The 13,279-nt window shown below is 33.6% G+C and overlaps 2 protein-coding genes across 2 annotated transcripts; both read right to left on the bottom strand.

Annotated features, from left to right (window-relative positions):
- Nucleotides 1-37: 37 nt before the first annotated feature.
- On the bottom strand, nucleotides 38-1,774 carry LOC108805881 (berberine bridge enzyme-like 12). Its single transcript, XM_018577904.2, has one exon. It carries the CDS (start codon nucleotides 1,719-1,721, stop codon nucleotides 111-113), a length of 1,611 nt encoding a protein of 536 aa, XP_018433406.1. The 5' UTR covers nucleotides 1,722-1,774; the 3' UTR covers nucleotides 38-110.
- Nucleotides 1,775-10,931: 9,157 nt separating this feature from the next.
- Nucleotides 10,932-12,683, bottom strand: LOC108846121 (berberine bridge enzyme-like 11). The gene has a single exon (XM_018619370.2). The coding sequence runs from the start codon at nucleotides 12,634-12,636 to the stop codon at nucleotides 11,053-11,055; it is 1,584 nt and encodes a 527-aa protein (XP_018474872.1). The 5' UTR covers nucleotides 12,637-12,683; the 3' UTR covers nucleotides 10,932-11,052.
- Between the last annotated feature and the right edge of the window lie 596 nt (nucleotides 12,684-13,279).

Raw genomic sequence — 13,279 nt, 5'->3', positions numbered from 1 at the left:
TGACGTTTTGCAAAAGAAAATATGCTCAGGACATAACTACAGAAGATTATTCCAAGTTTCATGAAGAAACATTAAAGAAAAGTTATAATGGTCACATGAACTAAAGTTGCCTAGCGTCTCTTATGAGGTAAGGTTGGTATACTCTGTTCATTCCTAAAGAAATTCTCCGGATCTACAGCGGTTTTAACCCGAACCAACCGATCAAAATTCTCGCCAAAATACTTCCTCCCGTAGATTTCTCCCTTTCGATAACTATCCTTTCCATGGTCATTAACCCCGATATCGACATCCCTATAGTTTAAATACGAGCTCCTAGGGGTTTTCGACACAAACGGAGTCATGATTCTATATGTCGTTCTTAAACTACCAACGTAAAGCCTGTCCGCTTCTGGTCTAGCATCTGACCATGTCGACGAATGTTGGATTTTGTATAGTTTGTGCCTATGTGGAAAAGCCGTTTCGTTACTTGCGGTCGCGTTCAGATTCCCTCCGTACGGATTCAAAACCAAACCGGTTCTGTCTAACGTCGCCAGTTGCTGAATCAACCGGTTTAGTTCGGGTTTGGTTATCTCCTTCTCCACGTAATCCGATTTTCTCTTGACAAACTTAGCCGAGTCCGGTTTTCTTTCAAGTAAAACTTCCGGTTTGACTTTCTCCACGTCTTTGTAGTTCATCCACCACAAGACTGACTGGATCCACGTCATCTCTTTACAATCATCTATCTTCAGACCCAACTCGGGAAACTCCTTCGCCATCATCGAAACGACGTCGCTGGCGTTTCCCAAATACAAAGCTCTTACCTTAGCGTTCACCGTTCGTGTCTTGTTCTTGGTCGGAGAGGCTAGCAAAACTCTTATGAACAGACCCGGGTCGGTTCTTGGAGCCACGAACTGCCATTTATGGACCATGTCGAGGGCATTTTGGTCCGTCGTTCTATCTACCCTGAAGACGGTGATGGTTTTAGGAACCTCCACGAGTTTCACCTTAAAAGCCAAAACGACGCCGAAGCTCCCGGCTCCTCCTCCTCGTATCGCCCAGAAGAGATCCTCCCCCATCGATTTCCGATCAAGAACTCGTCCTTTAACGTCCACGATCGTAGCGTCCACGACGTAATCTATCGTGAGTCCGAACTTTCGAATCAAGTGCCCGTATCCGCCGCCGCTCACGTGTCCTCCGACGCCGACGGTGGGACAGTTTCCGGCGGGGAAAGCGTGCACCTCGCTCTTCTCCCAGATCCGGTAGAAAAGCTCGCCGAGCGTAGCGCCGGTTTGCACCCAAGCGGAGCCTCCGTCGTCTTTCATATCGACGGTGATGTTTCGGAAGTTAGAGAGATCGAGGACGATGAACGTTACGGATGAGACGTAAGAGAGACCGTCGTAGTCGTGGCCTCCGCTCCGGATCCTGAGCTGGAGATGCAGCGCTTTGGTGCAGACCACGGCGGCTTGAACGTGGGAATCGACACGTGGCAGCACGATGACGGACGGTTTCGGCGTTGAGGAGGTGTTGAAACGAGCGTTTCTGATGTATGCGCGTAGGACAGGGGTGAAGGAAACGCTACAACGGGATAAAACGACTTCGGTTAGATCCTTGTCGGGAATGCTTGTCTTGTTTTTGAAACATTGGACAAAGTCTTGGTAGACATTCACGGGATCTGCTGCAGTGACCGGTGATGAATACGATGCAGCAAAGAAGAGAACAAAAGTAAGGTACGTTTTATTCATTTCTCTGACTAATTATTTTGCCCACTTTTGAGTGTCTAAAATTTGGATAAATAGGAAATTTTGTGGCTTTTTTTTTTTAAAAGCAAATTTTGTGGCTTTTGCCAAACACAAAAATGACGAATTTTTTGGCCTTGTGCGAAAATGCGGTTACTTTGAATATTTCTTGGTCAAATTCTGCCAACTTTCATCATGGTACGTTTAATTACGTCAAAGTCAATTATAATTTATGTAAAAAATTATCCAACCAATTAAAATGTAGGGTAATTGGCAAGTGTATCAATTGTGATCCGTGGCTGTCCGCTAATCCTGAAAATAGCTATGTTTAGAAGTACATAAGAAAGTGAAATAGAGACTTTTTGAAGATGAAAATTGTAGGATATCAAGAAAATCTTAATATAATCTGAATAAATATCCAAATTCTCAAATCATAATGCTATCAAATATGTAACCAAGAAAAGTGTGCATGAAAAAATACACAAATGATTTGACCAAAGAAAAAAATACACAAAAGATGGGTGCTAATATGAATATGAACTTTCTAGCCAAAGTGAGATGTGTTCAATGTTTCGGATCAGATTGTTTGGCAAAGGAAATAGCTACTAGAGTAAAACTACATTTAACCAAAATCTATATTATTAAAAGATAAACTAGATTTTAATCCGCGCTTCGAAGCACGTGATAGTTTTTGATCTATTTTTTGAATTTTATAACTATTACAATTTTTTTTTGAATTTTAGTGTAATTTTTTTTTAAATTATTATGTAATATGAATATGAACTTTTAGCCAAAGTGAGATGTGTTCATTTCGGATCAGATTGTTTGGCAAAGGAAATAGCTACCAGAGCAAAACTACATTTAACCAAAATCTATACTATTAAAAGATAAACTAGATTTTAACCCGCGCTTCGAAAGCGCGGGATAGTTTTTGATCTATTTTCTGAATTTTATAACTATTACAATTTTTTTTGAATTTTAGTGTAATTTTTTATAATTATCATGTGCTTTAAGTCTGCGAGTTTGGATAGTTCGATTTTCAGGTAATTCGGTTAGAGGTAAAATTTAGCCGAACTGAACCGTAAAAAAATCAATTTTGTTTATTTACCCACGCTTTGAAAATGCAAGATATTTTATGTTATATAAATTGAACAAAAAAGTATCAAATATTTTATTATAGATATTAAAATAAGTAAACCAGTTTATTTAACCCGTTTCATTTGGACTCACCTCTATTTAAATCTCGAACATGTATAAATCTATTTAACTTTACGATATAATATGATTATTTGTTTATATGATAATTATATTGGTTAATTTAGACCCGCTGAACCATTGGAATATTTTGAAAAACTATTCTATTTTATTTTTTTATTTTCATTTACATTTTTCTTTTTTTGTCAAGTAAATATTATAAATATATATATAATAACCCGTCAGATGTATATATATATAACCCGACATTATATATATATATATATATATATATATATATATAATCTACATATAATATACCTAATATCTTTGTTCATCTTACATATACTCATAAACTAAATTCTCTAATACAAAGGAATTTAATAAAAGGCTCAGATGGCAGTAACTAACACAAAAAACAAATGTAACTAATTAAAATTAAACAGTTGTTTGTTCAATATATATCGAAATGATCTGCCGAGCAAAATGCTGAACTTAAAGAGAAGTTATCTATATTTTTCCAGTCACTAACACGACAAATGCTCCCCAAATGCTCAAGATTTTTTTGCATGAATCTTTTTTTTCATATATCTTTATCGCCTGCATACAACGAACAAAAACATCAAAAAACCATTGAACATTTATAATTCAAATAAAATATTATAATTAAAGTATACTTTCTGATTTGTGAGAATAAGCTATAAACGTTTTCTATAGTTAGCACTAAATTTGGTTGTATGAAAGGAGTAGTAATTTTTTGAGATAGTAGGTGGTCGATGGGGGTTTTTTTATAGCTAATAAAGACTTGAAGATAAGTCAAGATATTGACAAAATCTATGGAAAATCAAAAATCACGGTAACAACATTATACCGAATATTTTTTTAAATTATGTATTACGGTGTTACACTGTTGTTATTAATAACCTTTTATTTTTAATTTAAATTTAAATACAATGGCATTCATCTGTAAATATTTGCAAAGTCTAAGGGGATGTCTAAAATCAGTATGATGTTTTAATTGTATTGACTAGATTTTGACCCGCGCTTTCAAAGCGCGGGTTTATTTTCCTTTATTTTTTAAATTGACAAATATTTAGTATAGTAAATGTCATATTTTTATATATTTATTTTTCATAAAAAACTTAAGCTTTTTATCTTTCTTTATCGTGTTTCATTTTAAATGAGTATAGGCCTGAGTACAATATCCGGACCCGAATAACCAACCCGAAACCGACCCGAAAATCAGGATCCTGAACCCGATCTGACCCGGGGTAAATATCCGAATGAGTTCTAAATTGCTATATCCGAAGAACCGGTCTCGAACCTGACCCGAACCGAGAACCGAATGAGTACCCGAAGATATCTGAAATGTGAATATATATCTAAAATATATGTTATAGTTATATTTATAATTATTTTAATATTTTACATTAATATTATAAGTTAATTATAGTAGTTATTTTTGGTACTTTGAGTATTTTTGGATAAAATATGATAGATTGAATAAAAGTTTACCCAAAAAACTGTATAGAATGGATATTTTGGTTATTTTTGGTTACTTTTGAGTAATTTGGATACAAAATTTTGAACTGAATCTAATACTTTGGTTACTTTGAGTATAAATAACCAAACCCGTTTTAGATACTTTGGTTATTTGGTTATTTTTCAGGTTCTTATGCATGAGAACCGAACCCACCCGGACCCGGAAAGATCCGACTCGAATCCGACCCGAAATTTTATAATACCCGAATGAGGTTTAATTTCAAAACCCGAAAAATCCGATACCCGAAAGAACCGATCCATACCCGAACGGGTACCCGAACGTCCAGGTCTAATGAGTATTTATGTTTAGAAAATTAAACTTTATTTTTAATGAATTAAGTTGGTATAACTCTGATAAATTAATTTTATTATGTGGTTAATTTTTTAAATAAAAAAGTTATATAATTTTAGTAAAGATTTATACTTTTCAATGAAAAAATTTAATTTTTTATGAATGCTTAAATTATATTAAAAAGGAAAAAACATAATAATTAAGGGGGATGTATTCAATTTAGCATTTGATGTGATTTGATTTTTAATGAAGTTTTAGATGATTTTAATAAGTTGCAGAGATTTATGTGATTTTTGTTAAACTACTCTAGAATATCACCTAAAACAATGGGATTTGAGTTTTATTTTTTTTAACTAAGAAACTCCACCCAAACACCCTAAAATCACCTCAAAACTTTAAAATCCCACAACTTAAAATATTTTCAATAACAGTAGATTTCAGAGTACTTTACGAAATGTCAAGTTCAATAACAGTGGATTTTAAATGAGTTTTTAAAATTCATGTTTGAATAACAGTGGATTTGTCATTTTAATACAATTCACCTGAAACTCTCAGTTGAGTACACCCCCCTAAGTGATTAATTTTTGTTCACTACAAAAAATATTAAGAATGGTTGAAAATAAATTATTTGAACTTGGAAAAAAAATAAGAATTGGATCTGATTTCTTAATCGGTCCAAATGGCCCAAGAGAGATCTGATGTGGACAGTGGGCTGAATCAAAAAGAAAGACCCAATATAGATGTGTTATTGATATTACTTGATTGCCCTTAATGAAATGTGCAATGTTAGTAAAGAAAAGGGTAATTTTAGTAAAAAGACCAATATGATCCTGCTTTAATAGTATAGATATTTTGAAAAAATCTACCAATACAAAGTTGTTGGACTTTTTCATTAATAAGATTATAGTAATTAATTAATGGTCTTACATATAATTTTAACAAACCAATTTTATATTCCTAACGCTTCAACTGAATAATATGAAATACTAGGGTCGGCCCGCCCTACGGGTGGGATAATAATTTGAAAATAATTTAAATAATTAGAGTAATTTTTTTTTTTTTGTTTAATATTTGTTTTTATTTTAATTTTTTTTGTTCTATATTAGTATGAAATATTGTTTTATTGATTGTTATTTTTTATACAGTTCATTCCCATTACAATTAACTAATTTTTTTTAAAAAATTAGTAAAATTGTTTATTTGAGATTTAATTCTGTTTTAGTTTTAATGGTTAGAATTGTTGATTTATTTGTTTAATTTGTAGTTATCTAGTTTTATTCATTCTCTTATATTATTTTATACTGTGTGTCTCTTATTCGAATATATAACTATATATTTTATTTGTATACAGTTGTGGATCTATTTTTATAGTTTTCTTATTCTTGACATAACTTAACATATATTTTATATAAAAAACATTGATTTTTATTTTTATATTTATTCTTTATTTCTGTATTTTATTCTAATTTTCCTTTAAAAATTTTGATTATCTATTAATTTATTTTATTGTGATCTTAATTTCGTAGAAACTTTTTTAGTCTATTATGTATTACTATGTGGTTGTATTTTCCTTTATTTTATTAATTTTCTAATCTTGAGCTTCGTGATAAAGTGTTGGAATCATTTCATAAGCTTTGCGCTTTTTATATGCATTTGATAAAACGTGTAGATACAATATCTCTAAAAAATTGTTTTTATTCCTTTTCTGAAGTGTATGTATTGTAGATGAAATTATATATTGTGCGCTAAAATAATTTTACACTGATGATTTTTTTGTTAGATTGTAATTAAACTATTGACTAAAAAGGACTTTTGGGTTATTAATAATTTTAGTTAATAGAATAAGATGATAAGGAATATAGAGTGTTTAATACATTTCTAAAAATTAAAATGTCAAATTTTTAGACAACTTATTTTGATGAGGTTCACATGAGTAGAGAGGGTTAAACCACATTCATCTATTATAATATCTATTGTGACTATGAATATACCTTTGCTCTTAGTAGCTTGTCACGTACGAAAATAAAAGATTCTCTTTTTTTTTTTTTTTTTTTTTGATCAACTAATAAAAGATTCTCTATAGTTGCTAGTTGCTTCTATACTGATCTCAAATTTCAAGAAAGCTAACGATCCCAAGAAAAAAATAAGAACACAATTTATGATTCTGAGTATCTTTTTTCTTTCATTTTTATATGTATAAAGGGTGTTCAACATAAGTTGCATCATCGTCAATAGAAAGAAACTATTAATGTCACATGTACCTATTGAATGAAAAGTTTTAGTCAGACATACCAAAAGTGAAAAATGTAGAATTGAGAACTTTCAAATTAAAAGGCCAACAGTTTCTTATAAAGTTTATATACAATGGAATATTAAGAAAACAAACTGAGAATACGGATCATGCTGATGTGATCATGATGTACATACACTTAACGAAAACATAATTCCTAAACGCAAAAAACGAAAAAGCCAATTTCGAGAAACCTAGATTCCTCAAGGTGGTGAACAAAAAAAAAGATTCCTCAAGGTGAACACACACAAAATATGTTTAGTTAGAAAGAACTATTGTATTAATATTCTTCAAGGGTTAACTAATACGACCAGTATATGTGAAGTCAGACACAGTCCAAGTATTTGTAGAATCTTGTTTTATGCAATTTGACGTTTTAATATTTCAGCTTTGAAGTCAGTCTCAGTCCAAGTATTTGTAGAATCTTGTTGTAGTAAGAATAATCTTTTTTCTCATGCTGAAATCATTGTATTTCAACATGCAGTGTGAGTGATACTGATAATAAGTGAAGATGAATTTCATATAAAAAGTAGAGTAATAATTGTTGATGAGGATAGTAGCCAAGGTGAGAAAACTGAAATAGTGATGATCACTGTAGGCGGTTGTTATTCAGGTGTTCTAAAGCAAACATGTGATCGAAAAACAATATTCCAGTGAAAATCATAATTGTTGGTTTAGCATTTAAAAATTTGTGGGCATTGTTTGAATGTTATCAAAAAAATTCTTTTTTATTTTTTTTTCTTTTAAAAACAGTCTTGTTCATGAAGGACTGATTGTCTTTTTGAGAGCTTGTGGTTAGTCTCGGAAACAGACGTACACATCAGTAACAAAAAAACAGAGAGCGAGTCACAAAGTAAGCAGCAGCATACTTTAATCGTTTTAAAATACAGAAACTGAAATACTCTTACAATCGTGGGATTGATGATTAATGTTGCGAGAACAACCCTGGGATCCACCCGTAAGCCTTCCAGCGGGTTGTGAAACAATACAGCTTGTGAGCCGTACATACTCATGGTCACAGACACATCACTGCGAATGGCAAATAGAGTAGGAAAAATTCAACGTGTAAGTTCATCAAAAAGGACGTTATCAGTTATAAAAGTGATGAGGGCCTTATGTCATCAATTATTAAATTGTTGAGGGTCTTAACCTGAAATAAATTGTTACCTGACGATTTTGATGGTTGCCATGACTCGATCTTTCCCTTCTAGAGGGTCACTTACAGTACTCTTTAGAGCAGTAAGCTCACCAATAATGTCTGTGAAAAGAAGAACATGTAATTATTGAAGCAGTTAAAACGATGAGTTGGTAGAAACAGCCAAAAAAATTGTTTACCTGGAAGATGGGTGTTGTTAGTGTTGTCTAGGCATAGTAGCTTATCGTGATTATGGAACCGGAAGCGTTCTTCAGGAATTGGAGAAACCGGTTCCAGTATCTCATCAAAACCGTTGAATCATTATACTGTATCGAGAAGTTTTGATTGGCTCGGACAACATCAAATCCGGTGACAGAGTACATTATACCCGCCTTGAAGGGTGTCTGAAAGTGAGCAGACGGTGGACGTTAACAGTGGCTAGCATGAGAACCGTCTGCAACAAATAGAAAAGGGAAAACTTTCAACAATTTCAATAGAATTCAACTGCCAAATATGTACAATAAATATCTTCATGTAATAATTGATAATAAAAAAAGTTTGATTTTTTTTTTCCAAAACAGAATGAATTAGAAGAACAGAATAACCTTGGCCATGTCAACACCCATAAGCTCTCCACCATGTTTAAACGTTTCTGGCTTTCCAAAAAATAAATCAGAAGTCGCATATCAAAGGTGGAGGTACACCACTCGGTCTTCAAATCAGCAAGAAAGATATATGAGTTAGCCATTCAAACGAAATAGAACTTTTTTTTGTACAGCGAAATAGAACTTTCTACTGTTTTTAAGAATTCTGGGGATGATGTTTCTAGATGAAAGCTAACCTTTTTATATAGCTGGAGATCCACAGCCTTATAGGGAGATACAGTTAATGAGGGAATCATGGTAGTGGTGTGTGGAAGAGTTAAGGCAATCGTTAATGATGATGATTCAATGCAGTTTGTAACGATTCGGAAGAAAAATCCCTTCTGTAACGGAATGTACAGAACCCTAGCAAGAGATTCGTCATGAAAATCTTTTATAGGAAACTTCCAGAAGACTTCATTGTCGATTGAGCTTTTAGATAACGAATGAAGAACCTTAAATTCCTTAAATTTTTCCTTCTGTGTGAAGTAAAGCGTAGTCACCAAAGAATTGGGCTTAAGAAAGCTTAACAAAGAAACCGTGAAGAATCAAAAGCCCAAACAAATGTAAAACATGAATAATGAAACTCAGAGTTTTGGCAAAAGAGACAGGTGTCACACTAATAGACTTTGAGTTTATGACCTGGAATCCTAGGTGGACATTTTAGAAGAGATTCAAACTCTACTTTATATAATTAGATGTGGAACCCGTTTCTCTCGATTTAATTTTATGTGAATATTTTTTCTTTTCTTTTTTTTTTTGTTTTTTGCCGAATAAACTTACATTTATTTTTGTTTTGTTATGTATTCATAATAAAATTAAAAAGTGACGCCAGTTGCAATTTAAGTTATACAACACATTCATAAGGAAACATATATTTTTATATATCTTTTAATTCTATGACTATTAATACTTCAAATCTAAGTTTCTGTTTTATATTCATTCAACCATAGCCACTGTGTTTGTATTATCACCTATAATCATAGTTAAAAATATCAAATAATTTTTATATACACTGTTTTCAAATCAATGATCAACTCAGACAAAATTGAATAAAAATAATACTTTTGTTCTTCTAGAGGGCCGGATCCATTATTATTAGTTATTAGGCCCTAAATCAATTTTTTAAGTTTTATCAAAATTTTGTTAATAGATTTTTTATTAAATCTAAATTTTATAGAAGCATATCAGTTGGTACAACCTCTGATAAAATGCGACATGAAAAATTTAAATCAGTTTGGATTATATAAGGCCAACAAGTTTACCGGTTAGACCCTAGGTCCAAATATGAAAACATTATTTATACTTTAATTCGTTTATAAACCACATATATTTCCCCATTAAAAAATATTAAATAATTTTTAGGTTATTTTGGGTTTGGTTCAGTAGCAAACTAAATGTAATTAATATTTGTAGGTATATAATTTGTATTTCAAAAAATCTGGTAAATCTGATTTTCAGTTCAGGTTCAGTTTTCAGTTTTAAAAATATAAGATCTGTTCGGTTATTATGAAATTTTGTTCAATGTTGATTTTGTTTTTATTTAATTTTCGTACGATTAGATCATAAATATGACTAGACCTATATACTTTCTTACGTAGAAATTCTTTTTGAAAATATATATTTAATTTCAAAAATAAACCTGCGCTTTCCAAGCACGGATCCAAACTCTAGTTATGTTATTATAAGCAAATAAAAGAAAAAACTTTTACTTTAATTAGGATTTAGTTTTACAAAGAATTAAAATAAATATATACGGTTATATATAACATAAGTAATGATATAAACATATATATATATATATATATATATATATATATATATATATATATATATATTATCACTTATCAGGTTATATGTATTGGTAGGGTAGTATCCGTCCCAATCCGAATACCCCAAATTGAAATCATAGTATTTTTTTTTGGTTTGGGTTGGTTCGGATTAACTGTATTGAACACACCTAGTATATACGTCTATATGACAAATTGCCAAGCCCTATCTTATATTGGGTCCCTCATATTATATGATAGAACTATGTCGCTCTGGCCATGTACGTATGAAAGAAAGAAAGAAAGAAAGGAAGAAAATGCACATGCCTATATCCTCTAACCAAAGATCTCAGTACATCTCACAACATTTTATTGAACAGAATTTTAATACATATTTCTTGCTTTACTTGCTGAAAAACTTAATTCATTCATTTCACAAATCATACAACACTTCTGTGATCGTGTCCGTACTTATTATTTCCGAACCGGAATACTTTGTTCGTTCCTCCAGAAGTTTATCTCATCATAGATGGATTTAATATTCACCAACCTCTCGAAATTGTCTTTGAAATATTTAGCTCCATAGACTTTACCTCCTTCGTACATGGTTGAATTACCGCCTGACCCTATGTCAAGATCACGGTAATTAAGATACGCCTCCCTCGGATTACTAGACACGTACGGGGTCATGAACCCATGCATCTCTCTTGCACGTGACAAGTAATCCTTCTCCACGGCATCTCCAGCTTCTGACCAGTCTATAACATACTCAATGTTGAACAGGTTGCCTGCTCTATGTGGGAACGGCGTTCTCGAATTCGTGATCTCACCCATTCGTCCTCCGTACGGATTCCAATTCATTTCAACTTTCTCAACTTCCACCAGTTTCTTGAGTATCAAATCAAGACCGGTTCTCGAAATTGGCTGCTTCACGTAGTCTGATTTACGTTTCATGAACAACTTGTTCGTAACTGTCGTGTCCAACAGTACGGAAGTTGGTGTACCGATCGGATAACCGGCCCAGAACAGAACCGAATCGATCCATCTCATTTCGGTACAGTCGGTTCTCTTCAGCTTTAGTTCCGGGAAATCCCGGTTCATCACGTTCAACGTCTTACTCGACCCGCCTAAATACATCCCAACGAAGGAGGCTAAAACAGTCTTTTCACCAGCCTTCGTTCCGTTGACTATAGTCAACGACAGCCTCACGAACATGTTCCGATCTGTACTGTGAGCGAAACTCTGCCACTTCATTATAAGATCCAAAGCTCCATCTCCTACGGTTTTTCGGACACTAAACACCGTAACTCTCTCCGGCACCGGGACAAGTCGGATCCTGTATCCCAGCACGATGCCGAAACTCGCCGCCCCACCTCCTCGAATCGCCCAGAAACGATCTTCTCCCATCGATACTCGATCGGTATAGATATTCCCGTTCGAATCAATTATTCCTGACCCGACAACGTTGTCCACAGACAAGCCGTACTTTCTCATCATCGTTCCGTACCCTCCACCGCTGAAATGCCCACCAACGCCTAACGTCGGAGACAAACCCGCTGGAAACCCAAAGGCATTGGTCTTCTCTGCGATCCGGTAATAAAGCTCTCCGATGGTGGCGCCGGAATCTACCCAAGCCGTTCCCTCGGTGAGGTTGACTTCGATCGATCTGAAACTGAACATGTCGATGACGAAAAACGGGACTGTGGAGGTGTAAGAGAGTCCTTCGTAGTCGTGGCCTCCGCTTCGGATTCTGACCTGGACAGAGAGCTCGCGTGCGCATGCTAGCGCCGTCCCGATTTGTGACCAATCTTTGACGGTGATGACGGCGATGGGTTTTGGGGTGGTGGGTTTGTCGAAACGGAGGTTGGGTATGCGGCGGCGGAGGACGGTGGTGAATGAGGAGTTTGTTGGGATGTAGGTGACCTCGGAGGTTTGACTCGGTGGGTTCGATCCTTGTCGTACGATACATCGGAGGAAAGTCAAAGGATCGATCACGGGCTGTGAAGTTGCAACTGAAACCGAGAGCAGTAGCAGACAGAACACGAGTTTGTTTTCCATATTTGTTTGTTTCTGTTTACTTTTGGAAAGTTTGGATATATTTTTGATAGCTTGGGTGTGTATATTTATATAGAGGAGAGACTTTGATCCTTGATAGTTTGTTGATTCAATAGTACTCACTAGTCACTACTTAACTAGTATTATTTTAATCAATTTTGTTTTGTAGATTAACTAATTATTGAATGTCTGTCGAGAAAATAACAATTATTCAATGTCAAAGCTTGCAAAGAACTATCTCCTAGTCACACTATCTTATCCAAACCCAAGTGAAAATATAATTTCTCCGTTTAAAATAATTTATAGGTTACCAGCGAAACTATAAAAGGTTAAAAACAAAGTGTTAACTGTACAATCTTAGTATAAATACTACCCTATATAATCGACTATACAAATTACAGGTTTGGTATGAGAGTTTCAGTTCTCTAAAAGAGTTCAAGTTGTTTTTCACATTCTGTTACATGCTTACAGCTAACTTGCTTTTGTCAAAAAAAGATGCTTTTGTCTTGAAAAATTATGGTAACTTTTTTTTTTTAATTAAATTATGGTAAATTTTTTGTTCCTCAAATTTTATATCTATATTTTGTTGTCAGCATATCTATTAAACTGAACTTTTGGTTAAATTCCCCCTCTATCTCCCTCTAAA

This window comes from Raphanus sativus, chromosome 1 (assembly GCF_000801105.2).
Source record: "Raphanus sativus cultivar WK10039 chromosome 1, ASM80110v3, whole genome shotgun sequence".
NCBI lineage: Eukaryota > Viridiplantae > Streptophyta > Magnoliopsida > Brassicales > Brassicaceae > Raphanus > Raphanus sativus.
This window is presented reverse-complemented; position numbering and strand designations above follow the sequence as displayed.